General features: G+C 43.3%; 1 protein-coding gene across 8 annotated transcripts in view; it reads left to right on the forward strand.

The window, feature by feature from the left end:
• The window catches only part of GLI3 (GLI family zinc finger 3), a 247,000-nt gene extending 232,166 nt beyond the window's left edge, over positions 1 to 14,834 (forward strand). For all 8 annotated transcript variants that reach the window (XM_084620886.1, XM_084620885.1, XM_084620884.1 and 5 more), the window contains 3 exons: positions 24 to 314; positions 6,173 to 6,500; positions 7,084 to 14,834. In XM_084620886.1, coding sequence (XP_084477012.1) covers positions 24 to 314; positions 6,173 to 6,500; positions 7,084 to 9,371 — 2,907 coding nt within the window. In that variant the 3' untranslated portion in view covers positions 9,372 to 14,834. The remainder of the gene's footprint in view (positions 1 to 23; positions 315 to 6,172; positions 6,501 to 7,083) is intronic.
• The last annotated feature ends 9,879 nt before the right edge of the window (positions 14,835 to 24,713 follow it).

Below are 24,713 nucleotides of genomic sequence, written 5' to 3' on the forward strand. Positions count from 1 at the left end.
TTTCTTCCCACCTGATCTGGCAGAAACCATATGTTTGCAAGATACCAGGCTGCACAAAGCGCTACACAGACCCCAGTTCTCTCCGGAAACACGTGAAGACTGTGCATGGCCCTGAGGCACACGTTACCAAGAAGCAGCGTGGAGATATTCATCCCAGGCCTCCACCACCAAGAGACCCAGGCAGTCATTCTCAATCCAGATCACCAGGCCAGCAGACTCAGGGTGCAACTGGCGAGCAAAAGGACCTCAGCAACACTACCTCAAAGCGGGAAGAATGCCTCCAAGTGAAAGCTGTCAAGTCAGAAAAACCAATGGTATGCAACATACTGTGCTTCTTTGTTTCTTCCTCTCTATTATCATTATTTGTTAATAAACTCCCGTGCACTACTTGGTTTTTTACAAAATCACGTATTTTAAATGGTTTTAAAAACAGTAACAAACAGCACTTTAAAGTCGCCTGATTTTCAGAAAATGCTAAGCACTGAAAATCTGACTCCTTTAAGGTCTCTCAAGTTCAGCACCCTAAAACTGAGGCACCTAAAATCACTAGTCACTCTTGAAGATGCAGGCCATAGTCTTTAATTATGTGATTGCATATTCTATCTGAAAGCATGAAACATTTTTTCTCTACAATCTTAGGTATACATTTATCTAAGATATTTGATTATGAATCCACAGGTAATACCAAATATATGCGTGCAAGGGGGCAGAGCCAAAGTTGTGTGTTCAAACTGAACTTTCACATTTTCTCGGTGTTTAATTGTGAATTCTTCATTTTGCTTTCATATAGGTTTGTGCGATTAATTTCCTGTAGTATTTTAATCCTTTAATAAAAAAGTCCCCAAGTCTATAAGAAGTAGGCACTGTTTCGCGAGACCAGTTGACACCTACCAACTAATAAACCAGAACACTTGGGCTCAGCATCTCAAAGCTATCAATGGGAATTAGGCATTTAAATACCTTTGAGGATCTGGTCCTTGTAGGCCAGTGTTTGTTAGCATTGCAGGCTAAGTATAGTACACTTTTCCATGCTTCTGTGTATATATACACCCTTAGAGTTAAGAAGTCCTTAAGGCAGCATGAGCATCTCCTGCCCAGCCATCCAAATTATGCCAATTTATGCTAGCAGAGGATCTGGCCCAAAGTCTACATTTAACCAGTTACACATGATGCAGGTAAATAATTACTATGTAAACAGTGACCATGATTTTCAGTAATGCTGAGCACTCAAAAATCTACAGAAATCAGTGGGAGCTTTGGAGATTCCTCACCCTTGAAAATCAGGATAGTATGTGTAAAAGACTAGCCAGTACTACAGAAATACAACACATGTTTATAGTTTAGGGGCCATTGCTGCTTCTTTTGAAGTCAACAGGAAGTTTGTGATTAACTTCAATGGAAGCAGGATCATTTTCTTAAGAACCTGTTCTGCAGGCTCTTAGTACCAAGCATACAGCTTACTGGCAGTCTCTGGGAATGGTGAGTAGTGCTAAGCACTACTCTCTATCACAGGGGTTTGCAGGACCACTGCCTTAATTAATGTTTGTTCAATGCTTTGTAGGTTTAAAGTGACCTATGATGAATGCTAAGCATCATCTTCATGATGAATATATTTGTAAGTCTGTATGTGTGGAGAAAAACGTTAACAGATTTAGATATAAAATCATGATTCCTGATGTATAGTATTGGTGTCTTATTAACTGATACTCTACAGAATTCACTATAAAAGCCAATTGCCTATAGATGCAATATTATGGGCATACTTAAAATGTCTCGATAGTTAAGGTTCCACCAGGATTTTCCTTTAATGGGACCTTTGGAATATTATATGATTTTTAACTTTCCTTCCCTTTACATGTTAACTAATGATGGGGAATTATTTTCTTGGCTTATGGGAGGAGAGATGAATCAATAATAAATGCCAACATTTATTTCCCAGACCTTCATTGTGATCTGCGCAGACTGACTGTTGCACAGAAAAATCAAGGGGCTCCACAAGGATACAGCAGTTTGCTTGTGTAGATTACAGTGCAGGATCATGGTCTTACTGATCGGGCTTGTCTACATGAACAATGAGACTGTGGCAAGCCGGGGTGTGAATCGTCCCCTCACTAGTCTGATGTGGACTAGCTGTCCATGAGCATTCTTCTGGGTGCACATTGACAGTTCATTAATGTGCTTTGGGATAGTCCCATTTCAAAGAGGATTGGGTCAAAGTGCTCTCACAGATTGCTAGTGCATATCAGAGGGATGCACGTGGGCAGCATGTGGGCAGTTACATTGCAGCAGGCTAGTGTGGGGTAGATTCACACCTACCGCTTCCCATGGTCTAATTGTTTGTGTAGACGAGCTCTGTGGCTCTAGTTTTCAAACCAGATCTTCTTATCTGAAGAACAACATGGCCCCATAGTTATCTGCCCCCACTATTTTGTGTCCATGGTTTATTCCTGCTTTCCCCTCGCAATTCATTATCTATTTTTGAAAAGCACAGTTTAAGAGCTAGGTATTTATTATTAATTATTATTATTATTGTTGTTCACTGCAATCACAGGATTGGATCAGCCAAAATGGAGGTGTGGTTTGATAGATGTAAGCCCTCCCAGTTCAGGAGCTATTAAATATTGATACACATTTTTCAAACAAAAAAATGGTTTCATCAAAAATTGCCTTTTTTCCAAACTGAAAATTTTCACAGATTTTTTTTTATTTTCCATTTTTGAACTAAATAGAAAAACAAGAAATTTTGCTTTTTTTCTGGTTTTTAGTTTATTGCTTATCTGTTTTCCCTGCCCCCTTCCAAAGGCAAAATAGAAAAAATAAAAAGTGGGAGGAAATGGGGAAACAAGATCAAAAGAGTGAGGAACAAAACAGAAAAAAAATGGAAAATAAAAACTGCAATAAAAATGAGTGTGAAAAAATTCAAATAAAGGAAAAGGTGTTGGGGCGGGGGACGAGGGGTTGAGTTTTTTAAACCAGTGGAACAAAAATAATTTTGTAATTTTGAGTAAATGTTTTGGTGTTTTCATTTTTTACTAGATCTATTAAATAATGAAATATTTTCTGTAAGTAACTATGTCTAGTGCACCCTTCTCTCAAGGGGGATAGAACTAGATAAAGAAGTTAACTCATTCTCTGCCATATCTGGATTCACAATATCTTCACGCCCATCCATTGGGGAATAAAAAGCTACTCACATAATCCTAACTCTGCTTAGTAGCTTCAGTACCTACCAGGGTAGGAGTTACTCCATGACTAAGGTTACCACTTCAAACCCTAATTAGGTAATAGTTTTCAGTTAATAATAATCCAAGGGTGCAGTGTAACTCCCAATGTAGTCAAAAGGCAGTCATTTGTTGACATTAGTAGTTATTACATTATGCTCTGCGGGCCCAAGCCATTCCTGCCACTTTTACTTAGGTGAGAAGTCCATTGCTGTTAATGAAACTAGTTGAGTAAGAGGCACTAACATGAGTAAAGCTTTGCAGGATTGGGCCTTAAAACAAGTTAGTTTTTTATGAATGGTATTGAATATTTCCCACTGTAAATCAGCTCTACAAATAGGTGATTAAAATGTAATTTAGTTGGCCTTCTTTTCTTGGTTTTCATTGCTATATGAGTTAAGACATGTCCTTTGTTTTTCTACTAATCCAATGTTTCTTCTGTCTAATGCGCTTAAATGTCTTGTTCTAACTTCCTAAGGACAGTGGGTAATAAGGTGAGGGGATTTAAACTTCTCTGGCTTTTTTCATTGCAACGTTTTTTCTTTTTTTAGTCTTTTGCTTCTTGTCAAATCATTCTTTTATTTAGTAAGAAGCATTCCATCAGACACATTCCCAAAGATGTGTAATGTACATTTTCCAAAACACTTGGCATGTGAAATAGCTAGATCACATCGGTGAAATAGTTTCAGGTGTATTTGATTGTATATATCGTATTTATGTATATACATATCTATAGAGATACGTTCCCATGATCATTTTCTCTACTTCTGACTCATTTTGACCAATTTGTGTGGCTACAAGAACAGGCTTCTGACCATTAGCATTCTTTATTGATTATTATTATTATTTATTAACTCTTGTACAATGGGTACAAGCTCACTGCTCCCAGATAACATTTATTCTTTAAAGCCCTCACCAGATCTGCAGTGACGGAGATTTGGAAGTGCATCACATTCCGAGTGGACTTATAAAATACAATCATTATCATTGACATTAGAAATAATTCAAATTATTATTACACTCAAGTATTCATCACAGTCACACTAAGCCGCCATTCTGGCACAGGCCTATCTCTTTATTCACTTTCTTGTTAGAATTCAAAGACATCACTGATAACTACAAAATTCTAGTGAGCCGTCCTAGACAAGAGTTTGCACAAAGATCACGTGGTGACTGAAAATGCAAAAGCCTAAAAGTAAAATAATAAAAAAGATACGAGTTTATGAGACTGTTCTTGGAAGCAAAATGATTTTGCATGTCATACAGATTTGTGGTTGTAATAGCTAACTGGTGCATCCTATAATGAAGTATTACTCCTAAAGAATCCCTCTCTCTCTCTCGCTCTCTCCCTCTCCACTTACCCCACCCCCCCAATAATTTTCTCATTCTTGTAGGGAAGACGCTCTTGAGTACTTCAAAGACCCTGTATTTTATAGCCACAAGAATACCACTACAATAAAATAAACATTTCGGAACATTTGTCTTACCTATTTGTTTAAAAGAGAAAATGGAGTTGTGGCAGGTCAATGCCCCTTGTAGAATATCACCTTGGGCTGTGATCGTGCCACAAGTCTCGGAGATCGCCAAGAAAGTGAAAGTTTTGATTCAGTAGATGACTGTCTTCCCAGTGAGGATACATCTATACTGGATCTGAAGGTGTATTTTCCAGCCCAGTTTGATGTACCTGTGCAAGCTCTTATCAAGTTAGCATGCTAAAAATAGCAGCGTGGAAGCTGCAACAGGCTAGCTGCCCCAAGGGCAATTCCACGTGAAACATGTGTACACACTTGAGGTGGTTAGCCTGTCCCGGTACACTCAGCACTGCAACGGTGCTTCTATTTTTAACCTGCTGCCTCAATCAGAGCTAGCACAGGTATATCTACTGGAGCTGGAAATTACACATCCAGCTCCAGTGCAGACATAGTACTGAAAAAGTGTTACACTTGAGTGTGCTGCTGGAGTCTTCCATATGATCTTTTGTTCTTGTCATTAATGCAAAGAGAACTTGTAATGAGCAAATACGTTGTTTTATTCTAACGTCATGTCCATCCAACACCGTTAAAACCAGAGTCTGCCCCCAGCTGAAGCGTGCCGAGCTCTGTCTGCTTTCAGAGTCCTGCACTGCAGTGTGACAGAGGACTTGACTTTAGAACAGCAGCATCCATTTTACACATATGGGACATAAAGCTGAGGTCCTTACTACCTGTGGCCAGTCAGAAATCATGGTCCCAAGGGTGCTGAGATAAAGCTGATATTACGTTATATTTTTACATTGAAATTTGTTCATTTCTCATTATTATATGCCAAAGTTTAAACCCTCAAAGTGCTTGTAGCAGTGCTTCTGTACTTCTTGAATATTATCAAACACTTCAAATTCTTTGCCTGTATACTTTTTTTAAAAAGCCCAATGTTGTTGGGTTGTTGTGGTTTTTTGCAGACCTAGTACTATAAATTAGCCCGGTGTCTTGGTCAAATTCCAGTTTGGGTAATTACTTTCAAATTATCTAAATGTGGTCTTGGTCCATGACTGGGGGGTCCTAGACACCACAATAATACAAGTAATAGTAATAATAAAATTTATCCTGCAATTGGATACAGGACATATCTGAAACCTGTAAAGTGATTTAATTGATCTGGGATCTTTTCAGATGAATAGAGTAATACAGATGTAATGGATTCTCTGTTAGTAAAATGCTGAGATGAATTTTAACACTGGGGGTGGGGAGGGTGTTCTCAATAGTTTTCAGTGTGGTTAAAAGTCAAGTAGTTGGGTACCAGAAAGCCTTTAATCAAAGATCATTGTCATCTGTTTAAACTTAGCTTTTAGGTTCATTTGTTTTTCTTTGACTCAATATGAAATAATGTCTGTTTACGAGATACATTTGAAATCAATTCATTAGCATTCTTTGCCTAATCCTAATTATCATTCATTTCTTATTTCCCTCCAACAGACATCTCAGCCAAGCCCTGGTGGTCAGTCTACATGCAGCAGCGAACAGTCCCCCATCAGCAACTATTCCCACCATGGGATCGAGCTTAATCTGACCAGTGGAGGTAGTGTAGGAGACCTCAGTGTCATTGATGAAACCCCAATCATGGACTCTACCATTTCCACCGCAACCACAGCACTTGGCTTACAGGCCAGGAGGAACATGACAGGGACCAAATGGATGGAGCAAGTCAAATTAGAAAGGTTGAAACAAGTTAATGGAGTGCTTCCAAGACTGAATCCCATTCCACCTTCAAAAGCCCCAACCTTGCCACCTCTCATAGGAAATGGTGAGATATGTATAACTGGATTAATCGTACTTTCATTCTTTAAATTCGTCCTCTTAGGGCTTGATGTTTCAGGACTTACACGGACTGTACAACTCATGAAATTCAGTGGGAGTTCTACTTACCTAGGAGCTGTAAGACACCCCTACATTTTTCAATACAGTATAAATATATTTTCCATTTAAATTAGAAATTGTACTATACTCGTAGAAATTGGTAATCCCACATTTTATATTCCTGGAAGTGAGTATTGCCAGTTCAATTAGTTACTAAAATCTAAAAAGCTTTTTTTAAGAGTATGTTTCCCTAGTCTGTGTCAATCAGCATAGCTCCATTTTAGTCAATGGAACTATATCAATGGATGACAACTGAGAATGTATTGGGGCTCACATTGAAATGATGTTCTTGAATCTGTGAGCCCCTATACAAGAGTGCTATTTAGCCCTACTCGTGATTAGAAAACGATCTTGACTTCCTAGAATCGTATGGGTATTTCCTTGAAATGCCTGTTACTTGTCTCAGACTCTGAGTGTTTTCTATAGTTGGTCCTGATTAATATTCATTTATCTGTGAATTTTACCACTAGGTATCCAGTCAAGCAGCAGCTGCAGTTTAGGAGGATCCATGACTATTCTACCCAACAGAAATGAAATTTCAAGCATGGACATCACAGTGTTAAATATGCTGAACAGGAGGGACAGCAGCACCAGCACAATCAGTTCCGCCTACTTGAGTAGCCGTAGGTCCTCTGGAATTTCACCTTGCTTTTCCAGTCGGAGATCCAGTGATGCTTCCCAAGCTGAGGGAAGGCCTCAGAACATGAGCGTCGCCGACTCCTATGACCCCATCTCGACTGATGCCTCCAGGCGATCCAGTGAAGTGAGTCAGTGTGATGGCCTGCCAAGCCTACTCAGCCTCACCCCAGCCCAGCAATACAGGCTGAAAGCTAAATATGCAGCAGCTACTGGTGGACCCCCACCAACTCCACTGCCTAACATGGAGAGGATGAGCCTCAAAACAAGGATGGCACTGTTGGGTGATTGCAGGGAGTCTGGAGTATCTCCTCTGCCTCCAGTAAATGCTCCTCGTAGATGTAGTGATGGCGGGGCAAATAGTTATAACAGGAGGCACTTTCTGCCTCATGATGTGCTGGGAAATGGGACAAGGAGAGCCAGTGATCCAGTAAGAATGGTCTCTGACAACCTTTCTCTGCCTAGAGTCCAGCGATTCAACAGTCTTAATAGCTTTAACCCTCCTGTTTTGCCTCCATCTATGGAAAAGCGAAACTTTATTCTTCAGAACTATACCCGCTCTGATGGCGGCCTGTTCCGTAACGTCTACTCCCCATGTCCTCCGAGTATCAGTGAAAATGTCACCATGGAGGCCGCTACAATGGAAGCGGATGGTAGTCTGAATGATGAGGATCTCCTGCCAGACGATGTGGTTCAGTATTTGAATTCCCAGAACCAGGGCATGTATGACCACTTGCCAAACGATGTCCTGGACAATAACAAAGTGCATCATGGGTCAGCGATAGGGAACAACAACTTTCACCAGGTCCCTTCACCAAACAGTCAACAGACCAGCTCTGAAGCAAACAAAAGCGATCTGCCAATCCAGTGGAATGAAGTAAGCTCAGGAAGTTCCGACTTGTCTCCTTCAAAAATGAAATGTGGTCCACGCTCGGCAGGCCAGCAAACTCGAGCTTTTGGACTATATAACAATATGATGGTCCAGCAGCAGAACCTGGAGAGAAATGGTATGGCCCTACAAAATGGCTATCAACATCTTGTGGAAAACAACAGCTCTTACAGTTTACATCAGAACATGATTAGCGGCAACACCACCACCAGTAACCCTTTCAACATGCAGGCAAATAAGGCACAGCCATATGGTGAAAGCAGCACCAGACAACCAATGATTTCTGGGGCAATGGACAGTTCCTATGGCATAGTGATTCAAGGGCAGAAGTTGAGAAACAACAGCATGCTAATAAACAAGAGTCAACAAAACTTTGGCCATCCCACGGTGCCAGGTGAGCAGTCTGTCAGTATAGCTAATGGGATGCAGAATAGAAATACGATAGAACCGGAATACCCACAAAATCAGCCAATAGGGGAAGGCATTCATTATCAGGGAGTCAATCAAGTCAATCAAATGATAGGGCAGGTTAGTCCTACCTCACAAATCAGCCTTTGTCAAGGGCCACAGAGTTGTCCACCAATGTCTCACAACATTGGAAACCAGCAATCAGGTTTGGTGGTGACAAAGAGTTACCAGCCATGTGCCAACTATGGAGGCAACAGACGGCAAAACATGCTGAGAAACAACCTGGCACAACAGCAAGGATTTATAAGCGATGCAAACCAGACATACAGGGTAAATGGCATTAAGATGGAGATGCAAGGTCAATCACAACAGTTCTGCTCTAATATGCAGAATTACTCTGGTCAGTTATATGACCAACACATGGGCTTTACTCAGCAAGCCATGAAAACAGGTTCTTTCTCTATTTTGGAAGCTAACTGCCTGCTGCAGGGGACTGGTACTGCAAACTCATCTGAGCTTCTTTCCCCAGGGGCTAACCAAGTGACAAGCACAGTTGACAGCATTGACAGCAACAGCCTAGAAGGTGTGCAGATTGATTTTGATGCTATCATAGATGATGGGGACCATGCCAGCCTAATTTCAGGAGCCCTGAGTCCGAGTATCATTCAGAATCTCTCACACAATTCTTCACGCCTCACCACTCCCCGAGCGTCTCTTACATTCCCAGCTATGCCTGTGAGCACAACAAACATGGCTATTGGGGACATGAGTTCTTTGTTGACCTCACTTGCAGAAGAAAGCAAGTTTCTTGCTGTTATGCAATAGACATGGGGAAAAAAAACCTTACGAGATAACAGATAAAAAGTGACTCATTTTTTAGTTGTGTATGTATTTTAGCAATCTCATCTCACCTAAATGGGATGTGTTTCAAGTATATTCCTTTTATGGAATAAGGACTCCGAAAACCCTAAAGTGTTCTAGGGAGAAACTGTCTTCCATTTCAGTTTTGAATCAGTATTGTTAGACCCACTCCTCTCTCTCTTTTTTTTTAAATGTCTGTATACTTTTTTCTTTTTTTATTGTAAACCAATGTAAACGTGTGAAGTGCATGTTTTGTTTTGTTTTTTAAAGGAAGGTCTAATGAAATGACTTGCAATTTTCTTTTACTCAAAGGAAACACAGTCTTGTATGATTGTTGCCAATGTTTTTATTTATGTAGGCACAAAACAACCAGGCATGATATACAGAGTAGATACAGTGAGTAAAGAGAGCATCTGTGAATGCGTTGCTGTAAGGTGGACAACTGGTCTATGAACAAATCTGCTCATACTGTTCCCTGATCAAGTACCCATAACTGTGTGGCAAAAGATATCTGGGGCTTTAGCAAATAAGAAATGCAAAATCAACAAACTATTTTGTCCCGAATAAGTATGTGTGTATGTACACAAGCCCACATACACAGACCTTGCACTGCAACTGGTGAGCCGAAACTGTACCATTTCTATGACAACCCCCTTTTGGAGGGTTTAAAAAATCCCTTTGTGAACACAATTCACATATTTAGCAGAATTTGGTCTACACTTTTTCCAGACATTATTCAATAGACAAGAGGAGAAGAAAAATAAATGGATGTCTGGTGATTTGGGTATTTTTTATACTCTTCATCAAATACAGCATTAATTTTTGTAATTGCAATAATGACACCTAGTTCTGCACTGTTGAAACTAGGGGAAGTTTTGCCATTTGCTTTAGTGAGTGAAGAAACAGGCTCTAAGGTCCAGATGCTCAAAGGTATTTGGGTGCCTAATTCCCATTGATTTTAATGAGAGTTAGGTGTCTAAATACCATTGAGGCTCTGGGCCTAAGTCCATAAGGTAGTCCAGTGTCGTTTTAATTCAGGTGGAGGTTTTAAAAATCAGCTACTCACTGTCCCCAGAACAATTGCTTTTTCACAGTTATTTAGTAAAAATCTTCACTATTCACTTGCAGCAGAGTACATATTTTTTATTAAACATGTAAACTCCTATTGACATACAGCACACTAACAACTTGAAAAGAACCATGAATCTATGGAAAAAAAAAAAAGATCTTTACAGTCGCATTGACCCAATGGGCCTGATTGGTTCTTGGCGATCACAAGGGTGTTTAATATGTCCCCAAAGCGCTTTTTTTTTTTTTTTTTTTTACTTTTAACATTTTAAAATCTAAACTTCCGATTTAAAAAATAGGCAAGGAAAGTGTCAGTAAAGAAATTATATCCTGGTAAGAAGAGTCTTAGCTAAAGCTAAAAACGCAAGAGAAGTCCTAGGCACCAGCTTCCCTCTCATTTTGATTCGATTCACTGGCCCAAGTTCTGCTTTGTCACACCAGCACAAATCTAAACTAACACCATTGATTTCAGTGGAGTTATGTGAGGTTTACACTGCTGTAACTGAGTACAGAATTTGGCACATTTTGTAATTTAGGGCCTATTCTGCTCCCCCTAGCACAGCAAAGCTCTCATAGATGCAGGAGTGAGTCCTGAACTCTTGAGGGTAAAATTAACCACTGTGCAGAAGACCTAGACAAGGTCTATCCCCTACATAAGTCTCATTGAAGTCCTATTTTGAATGCTTACTGGGATCTTAAGGTTTATGCCCCTCCCTCTGTACACAAGTGAATTGCACCCACAATTAGTAGATTTGTTGAGGAAGCATGTAGTTAAATGTTAGTCAGAATTGGAGCCCACTTTAAAGTCTAGCATAACATCGGGTGTGAGTTCCACAGACTTAAAGCTTGTGTTATTGTTGTTACTCAGCTGCATTCAGAGTAAAATAAAACCCAGCTGACTTAGATCTCTTGTGAATATGTGTGAACACAAGCTCTGTCAGTCCAGTATAATGGGCCACTCCACTAAAGTCCAAGGAAGAATTTCTAAATCAGTATGCAACGTAACAGGGAGCCAGTGTTGGAATAGTGTATACGCTCATTACAGTGTGTGGTACTATGTTCTAAGTAACTTACATTTGAGATGTTTTGCAAGGGAGAGCCAGAAAACAAGAAATGTAAATTCTCCAGAAAGAATAAGGCCCCTCAGCAGTAGCCCTACAGGCTTCCTAGCTCAGATCCTACCTTCCTTAGCGTTCCTCACAGCTGTAACAAGCATTATAGAGCCGGTGCTGGGCCTAAGCAGACTGAGCAATTGCTTAGGGCCATGAGCAGTTCATGGGGGGGGCCCTATATTCACTTTTTATCGTAAGAATGTGCCTGTTTTACTGTTGTGGGGAGGGACCCCAAAATATTCCTGCTTAGGGGCTAAAACTGGCTCTGCCTTCCATGGTCCTGTTCATTGGCTCTTCCTCCCTCTGCTAGCTTCCTCTCCCTCTGTTCCATGCTGGTTTCCTTCAAGCCATATTGCCTGCAATGCCCATGCAAACCATCACCCTCGTTGCTTCCCTGCCATTGGTGGGAATCAGTAACAAGGGACGCAGGTTGCACTGGGCTTCGAGGCAATATGGCTAGGGAAGGGAGCCAGCATGTCAAATCGTTTTTCTGTAGTGGATACACAATGTGAGTCAAGACTTGCTCTTCCATGGCTGGAGAACATCCCTCATTCTCAGAAGAATGGCCCTCTCTTTCCTAGTATTAAGCAGCTATAAACTGGCCAGTTCTTTAAGGGTTATCAGCAATCTTCTGTGACACTCAGCCACAACAGAATTACACTGCGTACCATTAAATCACAATAGTTACTGCTCCAGGTGTTATCTTTTACTTAGGGGCTTAGAAGGTATCATGGTACCCTAATTAGAGCCCGTCCATCTCCTTGTTTGACACCCCACCTCCCCATAGCATGAGCAATCAGCTGAGACACTGAAACTAACAGTCCACTGGGTTAAAAAGAGGGTGTTGATTACAAAACATTCTCCATGCTAGACCGCAGTTTCCTCTGGCCCTTTGATGGGCTTCAGGGCACATTGGGCGGCCTGTCTCCTTTCCCTGGGAAGTGAGGAGTAGCTGTTTAGTGCTGCTGGTCATGCTTTATATTTACTGGGGAGGTGGTTCCACTTAGAAGGGGTTAGTAAATCATGAATAGCTGTTAAAACCATGTTGCAGACATGAGTGGTATGTGTTCTGGAAGCTCATAAGCGGAAGGTATTACTGCTGGTTACAATAATAATGATGCCTCACTTGTATATAGCACTTTTCACAGTAGGTCTCAACACACTTTACAAATGATGTCAGTGTCATTATCCCCATTTTACAGAGGGGGGAAACTGAGACACAATGCTGAAGTGACTTGGCCAAGGTCATCCAGCAAGCCAGTGGCCAAAGCGGGAAACAGAACCAATGTCTGCCAAGTCCAATGTCCTATCCAATAGGCCATATTGCCATACTCATAAGCAACAAAAAGTGACTGATTATTAAAATATCCATTAATCATTTATAGACTATATATGGAACCTTAATATAAAGTGTGACTAGTGTTGGAGTCAATGGCTTGGGGAAATCTCTTTTGGAGCCAGCCTTTAAAAATTCGTGTTTAATTTTTGGTTATGAGATAATCCACTATTAATTAGCACATTTGACAACAAAGTAACAATGGGTTTCATAGATTTTTCCAGGAGAAGGGCCAATTAGCTAATGTAGTCTGATCTCCTGTATATCACAGGCTATGAATTTTCATCCAGTTACCCCTTGCTTGAGCCCAATAATGTGTGTTTGTGTTTTGCTAAAGCATAGCTGTCAGAAAGCACTGATCTGACAACCTCAAGAGCTGGAGCAGCCACCATTTCCCTTGGTAGATTGTTCCACTGGTTAAGAACTCTCCTGTTAAAAAGTTGTGCCTAATTTGTCACCTTTTGGTCTCATTAAGCCTTTCTCTGCTAGATTAAAGTATCCAGTAGTTTCTCCCCAAGCAGGTACTTACACACTGTATGCAGGTACTTACATGTCTTCTTTTTAATAAGCTGAATGTATTGAGCTCTTTAAATCTCTCACTGTGAGGCATTTTCTCCAGCCCTCAAATAATATTGTGGCTCTTTTCTGAACCCTCACCAATTTTTCAACCTCCTTTTTAAACCATGGGCACCAGAACTATATACAGTAGCTTAGTATTGATCACATCAATGTCAAATACGGGGGGGGAAGAGCACACCTCCCCATTCCTACTCCTTTGCTTAAACAACCAAGAATCAGATTAGCCCTTTTTGCCACACCAGTTAGTATTTCAAGGGAAGTTGGCAACCAGACTCTGTGCCCTCCCTCCCCAATTACTATAGTGGGGTAAATGTGTTTTTTAATGGCAGCCACTGTCATTAAGAATAGCAGTGGAAGCACTGTCATGCTAAAAATCCGTGTGTGTGTGTGTCTTCTCTCCAGCCTGACCTTCAATAGAGTTTTTTGGTCCCTTCAGCTTCCACCTTTGTTTGTCCTTAAGAGCACTGCTCTTGTTCGGCATGCATGATTTCCTTTGGCAAAAATGAAAGACCTGCTTGTGCCCTCCTGTATGTTCAGTTGCATCCATCAGGTACAGTTGGATGTATGACAGGTACTTTTGGAGGTAGCGAAGGAGAAGTCCAGAATGGGTTTGATATCGAGCACTGTGGACTTGGCTATCCCAATAGCAATGTAGAATTTTAATCTCCTTCTAGGCAAGCTTCTAAAATGGTACTTGCATTTAAGATTGGCTTTGTTTCTTTCATTTTTAAGACAACATGGGCAGAATAGTAGTTAGCCAGCCCATGTTAGACTATGGCTTGTCCTACTAAACAACAGTGTTTCAATGTATGTGCCTTATTTTGTGTTGATCCTGTAAAAGAGAGGGACCAAGAACTATTGCCAAATTTTAGCTATAAGGCTGTGCTTACCATTCAGCTAATAGCACATACCACTGTTAATAGCGTCTGAAATGTCTTGTAAACCTCTGGTATTCATGTGTTGTTGTTCTTGAATTGATAGAATGTCCTCTATTAAAAATTTACCATTGTCAATCCTGCAGATGTGTAAGATAAAAGTGTTCATTTTTCATTTTTTTTTTAGATTTTTATAAAACTTGTAATCTTTTTTTTTAATGTGTAAATACATTTACCTACAGTAGGAATAGTGTTTGGATGTAATAGGCCTTAGTGGTCTTCATTTGATAAACCTACAGTTATGATCTGATGTTTCCCGAACCTTAGATCTATCTGAAGGGTCTGTAGCACTGTGTACATATAAACTGTACTTCTGCTTTCAGAACCACTTAGCTCTTTTGTAACAAAGAAAAAATGTTTCTTACAATGTCAATAAAAACAAAACCTTTGTACTGAAGTTCTTAGCTTGCAGCTTTTTAAAAATGTCTTTGTGGTGGATGACAGGGAGGGAGCCATGTTTAAATACTTGCCATCTCTCTGCTTTCTGTTGATCTTCTTCCAGGTGTAATTTCGGATCATGTATCAGTTGGCAGGTTCTTCTGATACATGTTTCCTTTTATGTTGGAATGATGGGCTGGGTTACTCCAAAGCACACTTCATGGCTAAAACTATTTCATCTACATTTTAAAATACTCACACAGGGATAAAATGTAGCATTCTTAATCCCCCTCTTGCACAATACAAGAAAAAGACTAGTTAATGAAATTGAAAATGCAACAAATGTAAAATGGCTAAAAGAAAATGCTTTTTGTGCATAGCACGTAAGCGATCTGTGGCACTCACCACCGCAAGACAGTATCAATAGCATTCAAATAAGGATTAGCCATTTAGTAACTACATTAGAGAGGATAATAAAAATATTCATTTATGTAATGATAGTTCTTAGACGTCTCAGTCAGATCAAAGTGCTATACAAACATATAGGGCTACATTCTGACACCTTTTTGTTGAGTAGTACTTTATTCCACAAGTAGTCTTATTCAAGGGATAAACCAAGTGTGGGAGTGGAGGTTAGGAAGAGACAGGTTCCATAAGTGTCAACTATGGATTTTTTTTTTGCACCCTTCTCTGAAGCACCTGGTACTGACCACTACATGGATCCATCTTGGCAATTCCTATGGTCTTGGCTGTTTATTTTTAACCCATACAGACATTGCAGAGTTAATTTCACAAATGGAATATAAGTTCTCCAGAAGAGTGGCCATCTCTTTGTTAGCTGTTTGTAATGTCGCCAAGCACAATGGGGCCCTTGTCTCTTGGCACTACGTCAATACCAATAATATATAACAACAACAGATGCTAATATCATCTGCTACTAAACGTCTTGGGCCTAATTCTCCACTATCACATTAACGAAGGCTCCAGAATCATTCTTATGCCTGCTTTCTCTTTGAGCCCCTGATTCTTTCATTATTTAGCCACAGTAGAACAGCTTCAACACTGGGCTAGAGAGAGAGAGAATGATTCTGTAGCCCGGCAGTTAGCGAACTTGAGGACCCAGTCCCCCAGCTCCAAAGATGATTTTTAACTATTAACTAGGGCTGTTGATGCATCGCAGTTAACTCACACAATTAACTCAAAACATGAATTGTGATTAATTGTTGTTTTAATTGCACTGTTAAACAATAGAATTCCAATTGAAATTTATTAAATATTTTTTGATGTTTTTCTACATTTTCAAATATATTGACTTCAACTACAGTGCAAATGTTTGTAATAAAAATAAATATAAATTGAGCTCTGTACATTTTGTATTCTGTGTTGTAATTGAAATCAATATATTTGAAAATGTAGAAAACATCCAAAAATATTTAAATAAATGGTATTCTATTATTGTTTAACAGCGCAGTTAATTTTTTTAATCGCTTGACGGCCCTGCTATTAACCAAAGTGACTTCACGGCTTCAACAGGCGTGACTGATATTTCATAGCCCCATGGGTAAGGCACTCTCACCTGAAAGGTGGAAAATCCCAGTTCAGTACCTTCACTCCCTCAGATGGAGGGGGGACTTGGGCTGGTGAGTACCCTAACTATTGGGCTGAAAGTTATAAGAGACGTTTGACTCCTTCTGTGCCTGCTAAAACCGTGTAGGTGCCTAACACCAAGAGAGAATTTGCAGTTGAGACTCCCAAGTGGAGGGAGGCACTTCCCTGCAGTCTGGACTTAGGCAGCTATCTCCAAGAGAGAAATGGGCTTAATGCACAACCCTCAGCTCAGCATCTCCCATTGGCTACCTTGGATGAGGAACCATCTAGCCTGCTGGCTTTTGTGAATCCCATTCTGGGGGCACCTCTCTCACCCCATTCATTGTGCAGGGATCTTGAGATCCTAGTTCAGGCTTTGTTACTTTCTAGGTGCCCAAAAGTTAGGCAGGGTGGCATTCAGCATCACACCTAACTGCCTTTGTACATCCAGGCCACTGCCTCTTTCTGGATATTTTGTGCCAATCCAAATAAGATCTCAGGCAACAGCCATTCCAAAAAGAGAAGCCAACTGTTTTCTACTGTAGTTGATTCCCTCCTCCTACTCTTCCTCCTTGTGTGTCTCATTTGAACTAGTTCAGCAACAGCTGTCAGTGGATATCTGCAAAGCAAAGGGTATGGAGGAGGAGGGGGCTGCTAGTGGCATTTTGACAGGTGTATATGCTGGTGGGACTGCAGCAGCAGGGAGCTATGTGGTATGAGTTCCACAACGTCCAAAATGACCCCCAAGGCAGCTGCATTCCAAGGCTGGTGGGTCTAAAAGCCGCACATTAAGAACTACAGCAGCAATGTCAGGCCTGCACCTCATCCTTTTGGATAAACTTCGGGGCTGCTGATGGTCTCTGGAATTCACTTTGCAAAGGATTCAGGCTACTGGCAGCCAGGGAAAGCAGGAAGTAACCATGTTCTAGGAACCCATTTCAAACCCGAGCAAGCACTAAGGCAATTAGTGTCTTAAATGACATACACTGGCACGATTGCTTTTCCCTTCCCTCAGTTAAGTATCTGGCTTTTCTCTAAGCCAGGCATTATGGGACCGAAGAAAGGACCCCAAAACTGTGACCCCCCTCCCCCATGTAAATAGGCCCATTGCAACCAAGGTGACTACTCACAAAAGCAAGGGCTACACATGCAGATAAGAGTTGCAGGCCTAAAACTGGCAATTGCTACACTGCTCTGCTTCGCTGGCAGTGGTGTCCAACGCCACTGCTGAAGTGTGACTCAGCGAGGTGTTGAAATGAAGGAAGGTGGCCAGACTATTCAGTATCGCTTTACTTGCCAGCTGGCTGAAGAAAAGCATTAACATTTGCCAAGCCTGGGGAATGGTACCACAAAGTAGCCAAGTGAATGGGAAGGAAAGAAGAGAGCTGGCAGGTTTAAATATTAGGCTTCAAGGAAGTTTGGTGCTTTAAAGTCTCAGGGAATGAGAGCGTGTTGTAGTAGTAGAAGTTAGATATAGCTGGCAAAGAAGCTAACAGCAAGGAGAAAAAGAAAAGGATCTTGCCCGGTGTTGTTTTTAACTATTGCCAAAATACTGAGAGTGCTCTGAGCACAGCAGAAAGGAAGTCACTCATGCTCCCTGTCCTGGAGAACGTATATTTCAAGAGCTTGACTGAGCCTCTAGCAGAGAAAGGGCAATGCAAAGCGGTACTTCCCTGGAAGGAACTGTGAAGGTCACATTGCTCCTGGGTGAGGGAGTAGTCTCCTACATCCCTGCTTCCAGGGATGTAGCAGGCTTTCACCTGCACATCCACATGTCTCCACTGGCTGCTACATGGTGAGATGAAACGTTAGCACCGCCCAGTCTCCGCTTCCTTGTGGGGTAGGGAAGCGTATCAAGCATTCAGAGGCCCAAAGGGACTTAGGCATTGCAAAGCCTAACTACCCCATGGAACCCACAAACTCAGAATTCGGTGCCTAAGAATGGGATCGGCAAAAACTACCAACTGCCTACACTAGCCAATAGCCACCCGACAAGGGGTTCAAGTCCTAAGCCCTACCCCTTGCAAGGAGTTAGGCTGGAGGGTGTTGCATAGCTCTACTTGCGAGAGACAGCTGGGAGCCCCCTCCTGGTAGCTCCTCTGTTTCTTTCAAGAACAGCAGCAGCAGACCCCTACTTCCATACAACATGGCAGCGGGAGAAAGGAAGCCTCCCTTATAACCTTTCCCCCAGGGGTTAAAGAATTCACCCCCGGACTACCGGAGGCGCTGCTGATTAAATTCTCCTTTTTGTTTAATGCGGAGAAGAGATGTGAACTAGATTTTTCCACTTCTCAAGTGAGTGCCCTAACCACCAGCCCACAGTTACTCTCACACTCCTGCTGGCTTAATGTTTATTTAATGCAGAGTGGACAGCTTCAACAAGAGAAGACGAGGGAGCCCCACATCAGGCTAGCCCATAGTCCAGTGGTTAGGGTACTCACCTGAGAAGTGGGGAAACCGTATTCAAAGCCCTTTTTCTCAGGCACAGGGTAGAATTGAACTATGGCCTCCTCCATCCTGTGTGAATTCCTGAACCAGTGGGCAAATGTTATGAGAGAAGCTGCCTCCCTCAGCTGTTGGTTGTGGCATTAGGCATGCTCTGAGAGCGTTTCTCTGAGAAGGCCACATAGGCAATTGTTCCATTTTCACCAGCCTCACCTGATAATCATAGAGTGTGGCAGAACTTCAGATTCCATTATAAGAAGTTCACGATACACAACAAAAGCTCTTGGATATGCTGTAGCCCACAGAACCCAGTCAGGTAGCTCTCCCAGTGAATGAGGACATTATAGAACCAATTCAAGTGGCCTGGTATACACAAGCAATGAGTATCCCTGTCCCTAAAAGGGCTGCGAGCCATCACTTTGTGCCCGCAAAAGGCACACACTGCTCATTCATCCATCCTGCCCACAACTGGAAAGCTATAACAACAAAGAATTGAGTACTAGGTATCATCCACTTTGGCTACACTATTGCGTTTCTTTCACCACCTCCTCTTCCCAATCCCTCTTCAGGGGCCATGCTCGTGAGGAGAGATCCCCTGACAGGAGATTGACTCTAGCCTCAAGTGAGGAGCTAAAGAGCAAGTGCCAGCTCAGCATCAAGGCAAAGGGGGGGGGAGGAAAATGGAGGCCCATTGGAGACCTCCATCGGCTAGATATTTTTATTTTCAAATGAAAATTCCACATCGTTACATTGGCAGCAATAGTTCTTTTCTTGGAAGAAGACACAGGGTTCATAGCTCTTGACATGAAAGATCATAGAATCATAGACTATCAGGGTTGGAAGAGACCTCAGGAGGTCATCTAATCCAATCCCCTACTCAAAGCAGGACCAACACCAACTAAATCATCCTATCCAGGGCTTTGTCATATGGACATTCACCCATCCCTCAGGTTTCTGGTAGTACAGGAACACTATCAGTTCAGGGTACTCCTGTTTTGTTTGGCAACAGCACCCAGAGTCTTCACAAAGGGCTTTTCAGTGGTGGCAACAAGGAGCTGAAATGGCTACACTGTCTTTCCATACTTGAATGACTGATTTCTAACAGGCAGCTCCCATCTGAAAGTTCAGTTGGCAACCTGGTCCTTGCTCAGACTCCTGGTATCCTTGGGAACCTGCATAAATACGGAAAAGCCTATTCTGACTACTACACAGCTCATAGACATTATAGGGGCAACCCTTGACTCAACCTCAGACCTACCTCCCTTTGGTCAGATTCCATGCCATGAACAGTAATGTCACTCACAAATCCCAAACAATAGTTCAGGATGGTCTTTCTTTGCTAGGCCACATAGACTCATATACTGACATGATGCTGTTCACCAGGCTATATCTCTGATGTCTGCAAGATTGGTACATACGCCAGACAGACACAGCATGTACATCGTATTGACAATCCCCATCAATGTCAGGGTTTCGTTCATGTGGTGGATGAACCCAAAATGTTTGTGTTGGTATCCCTTTCCTGCCTCCATGACATAACGATAATCATGGACACATCCCTCATAGGCTGTGGAGCCCAGATGGGGGATAACATGAACACATTGGGATGTCAAGATGTATATCAATCTCTTGGAACCAAGAGCAGCATTACAGTAGTTGAAGCATTACAGACATTCTATACCACCTGCATCCTGGCACCTGCCTCCTATTTGAGTCCTGCTTACCAGTTATCCATGTGCGGCATACCCATAGGGACCAGCACTCAAGGAAGAAATAGAGGTTATATACCTGTAATTGGAGGTTCTTTAAAATATATGGTCCCAATCTGTAGTCCACTACTCTGCTTTGGCTCATGACTGGATTCACAGTAGAGAAGGAACTGGAGAGTTGGTGGGTCCGCACATCTCCTTATACTGTCAAGCATGAGGAAATCCAGGGCGCAGGCACAGATCACCAGACACTAGCAAGATTTTCCAGTCTCAGGTACATGGCACCCATGTGTATCCATGTGTGGAACACAGAAAGGGACCATTCATCTTGAAGTACTTCCATTTCTGATCAGATGACTTCCCTTCCCACCCATCCCCAGGTCCTTCAAATTGACATAAAACCATTTAAATTCAATGGAAAATGGGAGGACTCCACCATTCCCCCTCCCTCCACTTTTGGCCTTCAGCTGACCTAAGTCCCCACATAGACAACACTTAGTTACCACCTCTCGGGGAGCTGGATTAACTACAGCGACAGGAGAATCCCTCCTGTCAGCATAGGTAGTGTCTACGCTGAAGTGCTACAGTGGTGCTGCTCCAGCATTTTAAGTGTAGACAAGCCTGATGTTTTGTGTCTCCAGGGAGGTCTGGCAATTCCACTCCCTGTTAATCCACTTGGGTTGTTTTCTGGGGCAATCTGGTTAATGGGGACAAAAGCTTTTTGTAATAAAACCTTCTTCCACTTTTGCCACTCTGACCATATTTCTCTCTCACACACAGACCCAAACCCACAGATTACCCCCCCCCACACACACACACCTTGAATCCTTCATCTAGTAGCTTCCTGTCTTTTAGTGAACCCCATTCAAGTGTCTCATCCTCCCCTTAAAGGCCTTTGAATAATGCTGCCCCTATTTCCTCCCACTCTTGCTCCCTATGCTCCTCTCCCGCAATTGCTCCCTTCCTTTGTGCAGACTCTTGGCTTTTCATTTGTCAAACTGCCCTCTGCTTTGGTAAGTGTCTTGCTTCCGATGGACCCAGTGGGCCCCCCCCCACCTCAAATCCCCCCATAAACCAATTTCTCCCAGAAACGCTCCTTCCCCTGTTCTCCTCACCAATAATCTCTCTACACCCTCCTTTACCCCAAATCTTATCCCTTATCTGCTCTGTCTTATATTTTAAACCCATCAAGTCAGAGACAGGTACAGCTGAGTCACAATAATTGAGGCGTAGCAAGGAGATTACCCAGCTAATGAGTTACACATGGGCCTTTCAGTTGGATTAGCTTCAGACTCTCTCATCACACTTGCTAATGTCCACTAGTGTAAAGTCGTGTTCAGACTCAGCCTGAGTTCCTTGTGATGTTGAAGCTGTTTATAGTTTAATTAAATTAGAAGAGACACCTTTAAAATATAGATTTGAGTGACATGAAACTAAAAATGATTCTGTACTGCCACCCAGTGGTCAGACAGGTTTAATGTAGTGAGCAGTCCATACAGTTATCAAACACGTTCTCTTCTTATTTATATTATTTTATTTTTGGCTTCAAAATCAAATTATCACATAAAACGTTCTACCATAAAACAATGTCACCCACTACCTGTATGTGGCTGAATGGCTAGAGTCAAAAAACAGATAATTAATTAACTGACAGCTTATAAAAGCATTTAGTCAAGTGCTTTTTTAATTTCCAGTTTGGGTCAATATAACACACACAAACCACCCAATAAAACGTTGCCTTGTTCTAATGATACACAAGATTCCCCCCAGATTCCCCTGGTATCTTTCTCCTTATATGTTCAAAACCACATTGTATAAAAAACAAGGTCAAAAATTGTGGGGTGAGATTGCTGAGGGGATTGGGCAATAGAGTATAAATAGTACTTTGTAAACCAATAGCACCTTTCATTCAAAGCATCTCAGATTAATGAATTAACCCTCACAAACCTCCTATGATGCAGGTGAGGGAGCTATATGGATTATTTCATCTATAGCTGCTGCATTTCAGGCGTATAACAGCATGTAGCAGCACCACACAACAGTTGGGAGTAGAGAATGAAGAAAAATATCACTTCGAATTGAAACTGCAGGGGGATGTTAGGAAGGCTGAATTTAAATACCTGAATTAGAATTTCTTCTTCAAGTGACTGCTCATGTGTATTCCACAATAGGCGTGCGTGCTCGCCACATGCACTGGTGCTGGAAGTTTTTCCCCGAGCAGTACTTGTAGGGGGGGAGCACCCCCCCCCCCCGCAACCCCTGGACTGGCGCCTGCCTGGCGCGGGTGTAAGGGGAGCTGTGCGCTCCCCCCCACCCTCAGTTCCTTCTTGCCGCCAGTGAAGGTGTGTCAGAACTGCTCTGCTCCAGCTTTGCTGAAGCTCGTCCCCAGAACTGTTTGTTCGTTCAGTGTTAGTACCTGTAGTTAGTTAGCTGGTCAGATAGTTTAGTTTGTCAGTGAGCCCGGGCTGGGGCATGCCCCGCACCCTGGGGTTTAAGTCGTGCGGCTCTTATAGGCGTTCTATGCCAAGAAGTGACCCACACGCAGACTGTTTGCGCTGTTTGGGAGAAATCCATATCAGCGAAAGGTGCAAGATTTGCAAGTCGTTTAAGCCTCGGACCAAAAGAGAAAGGGACATTAGGCTCCGAGCCATCCTGATGGAGTCGGCACAGACCCCCGACTCCGGCACGCTGCTCAGAACTGGTACCCAGCACCGCGGCGTTGGTACATGGTGACCCTCCGGCTCCATCGACCACTTGGCACCGTTCCCCGTCCACGGGGCACACCAAAAGGGCCAGAAAGACTCCCTCTTCGCAGCAGCACTGAAGGAAGTCTGGACAGAGGCTAGGCCTATGTCAGGCAGTCCTCGAACCACACCGGGCCCCAGGCCACCGACTCATGTTGAGTAGAGTAGCCTGGCCCCTTTGGAACAGGCCCCTCCGGATGTCCAAATGCCATCCATGCCTGAAGCCCTCCAGGCGGCCCGGGACATTATGTCGGCTCCACGCTCCAGAGGCAAGCCGCTGCTGGAATCTCTGCAGTTGCCTCCGGCCCGATACCGGTCTCAGTCGAGGGAACGTTCCCGACGCTGTTCACCGCCCAGCGACCGCTCGGGGCAGAGTCCGTGTGGATCGCCCTTGACGCCGACCAGACTGTCTGGTTGGGTTCCGTCTGGCCGGGACTCTCGGCACTGCTCGTCCTCAAGGAGCCAATATCGACGGGACCGCAACGGGCGTTGCCAACGGTCCTCATCTCGGAGAGGGCACTGCAATCGGTCACAGCATGGTTCTTGTTGCCACTCCCGCTTGGACTCCCGCTCCAAGTCTCCCCCAAGACATTGCAGCCCCAGGTGTCAATTGCCAGTGCCTTGCCATTGTGGGTCCGCTCGTCGAGGCCATTCGCGGAGCAGCTGTTACTGTTGTTACCAGTCCTCCACATCAAGATCGCAATGCTGTGGCCATCGTAGATCCCAGCACTGCCGCTCCTTCCGGTCCAGTGACAGCAGCAGATCTTACGCCAGCCTGGTCTCCAGCTGTAGCCTTCCCTTGACGGGCCAGGCCAGCCAACCCGAACAGCCGGCCCCGCCGGTGCCACAGCAGGTGCAGTGGCATCGAGCGTCGTGGCCGGCCCAATGGTACCAGTGGGCACCATGGCCTCCGGCGCAGCCCCCCGTGGGACCCCACTCGGCGGCCTGAGCTTTGGAAGCACCGTCGGCCTCCCTCTCCAGACCCACAAGAAAGGAGTCGGTGGGATGTACGTCCTCGGCACTGCGCCCGGAGTCCAACCAGGTGGTGGACCCGCCAGTGCCGGACAACACCCTGATCACTGCACAGCCTCCTCGCCCCACCCAGAGGAGGTGATTGCAGACCCACCCCCCTCCGCCCCGCAGGAGGACTTCACAGCCGACCAAGAACTCATAAAGAGGGTGGCAGCAATCTTCCACCTCCAGGCAGAGGAGGTGGAGGAGCCCTCAGACTCCCTGTTTAATGTGTTGTCCCCGTCGGCACTGGGTAGGGTGGCCTTGCCTCTCCATGAAGGGGTGGATAAGATTTCAAATGCTCTGTGGCAAACACCGGCCTCGTTGGCCCCCATCTCTAAGAAGGCAGAACACAAGTACTTTGTACCCACTAAGGAGCATGAGTACTTGTATACCCACCCG

The sequence above is a fragment of the Lepidochelys olivacea genome, assembly GCF_965140295.1.
Source record: "Lepidochelys olivacea isolate rLepOli2 genome assembly, chromosome: 2".
Taxonomy (NCBI): Eukaryota; Metazoa; Chordata; order Testudines; family Cheloniidae; genus Lepidochelys; species Lepidochelys olivacea.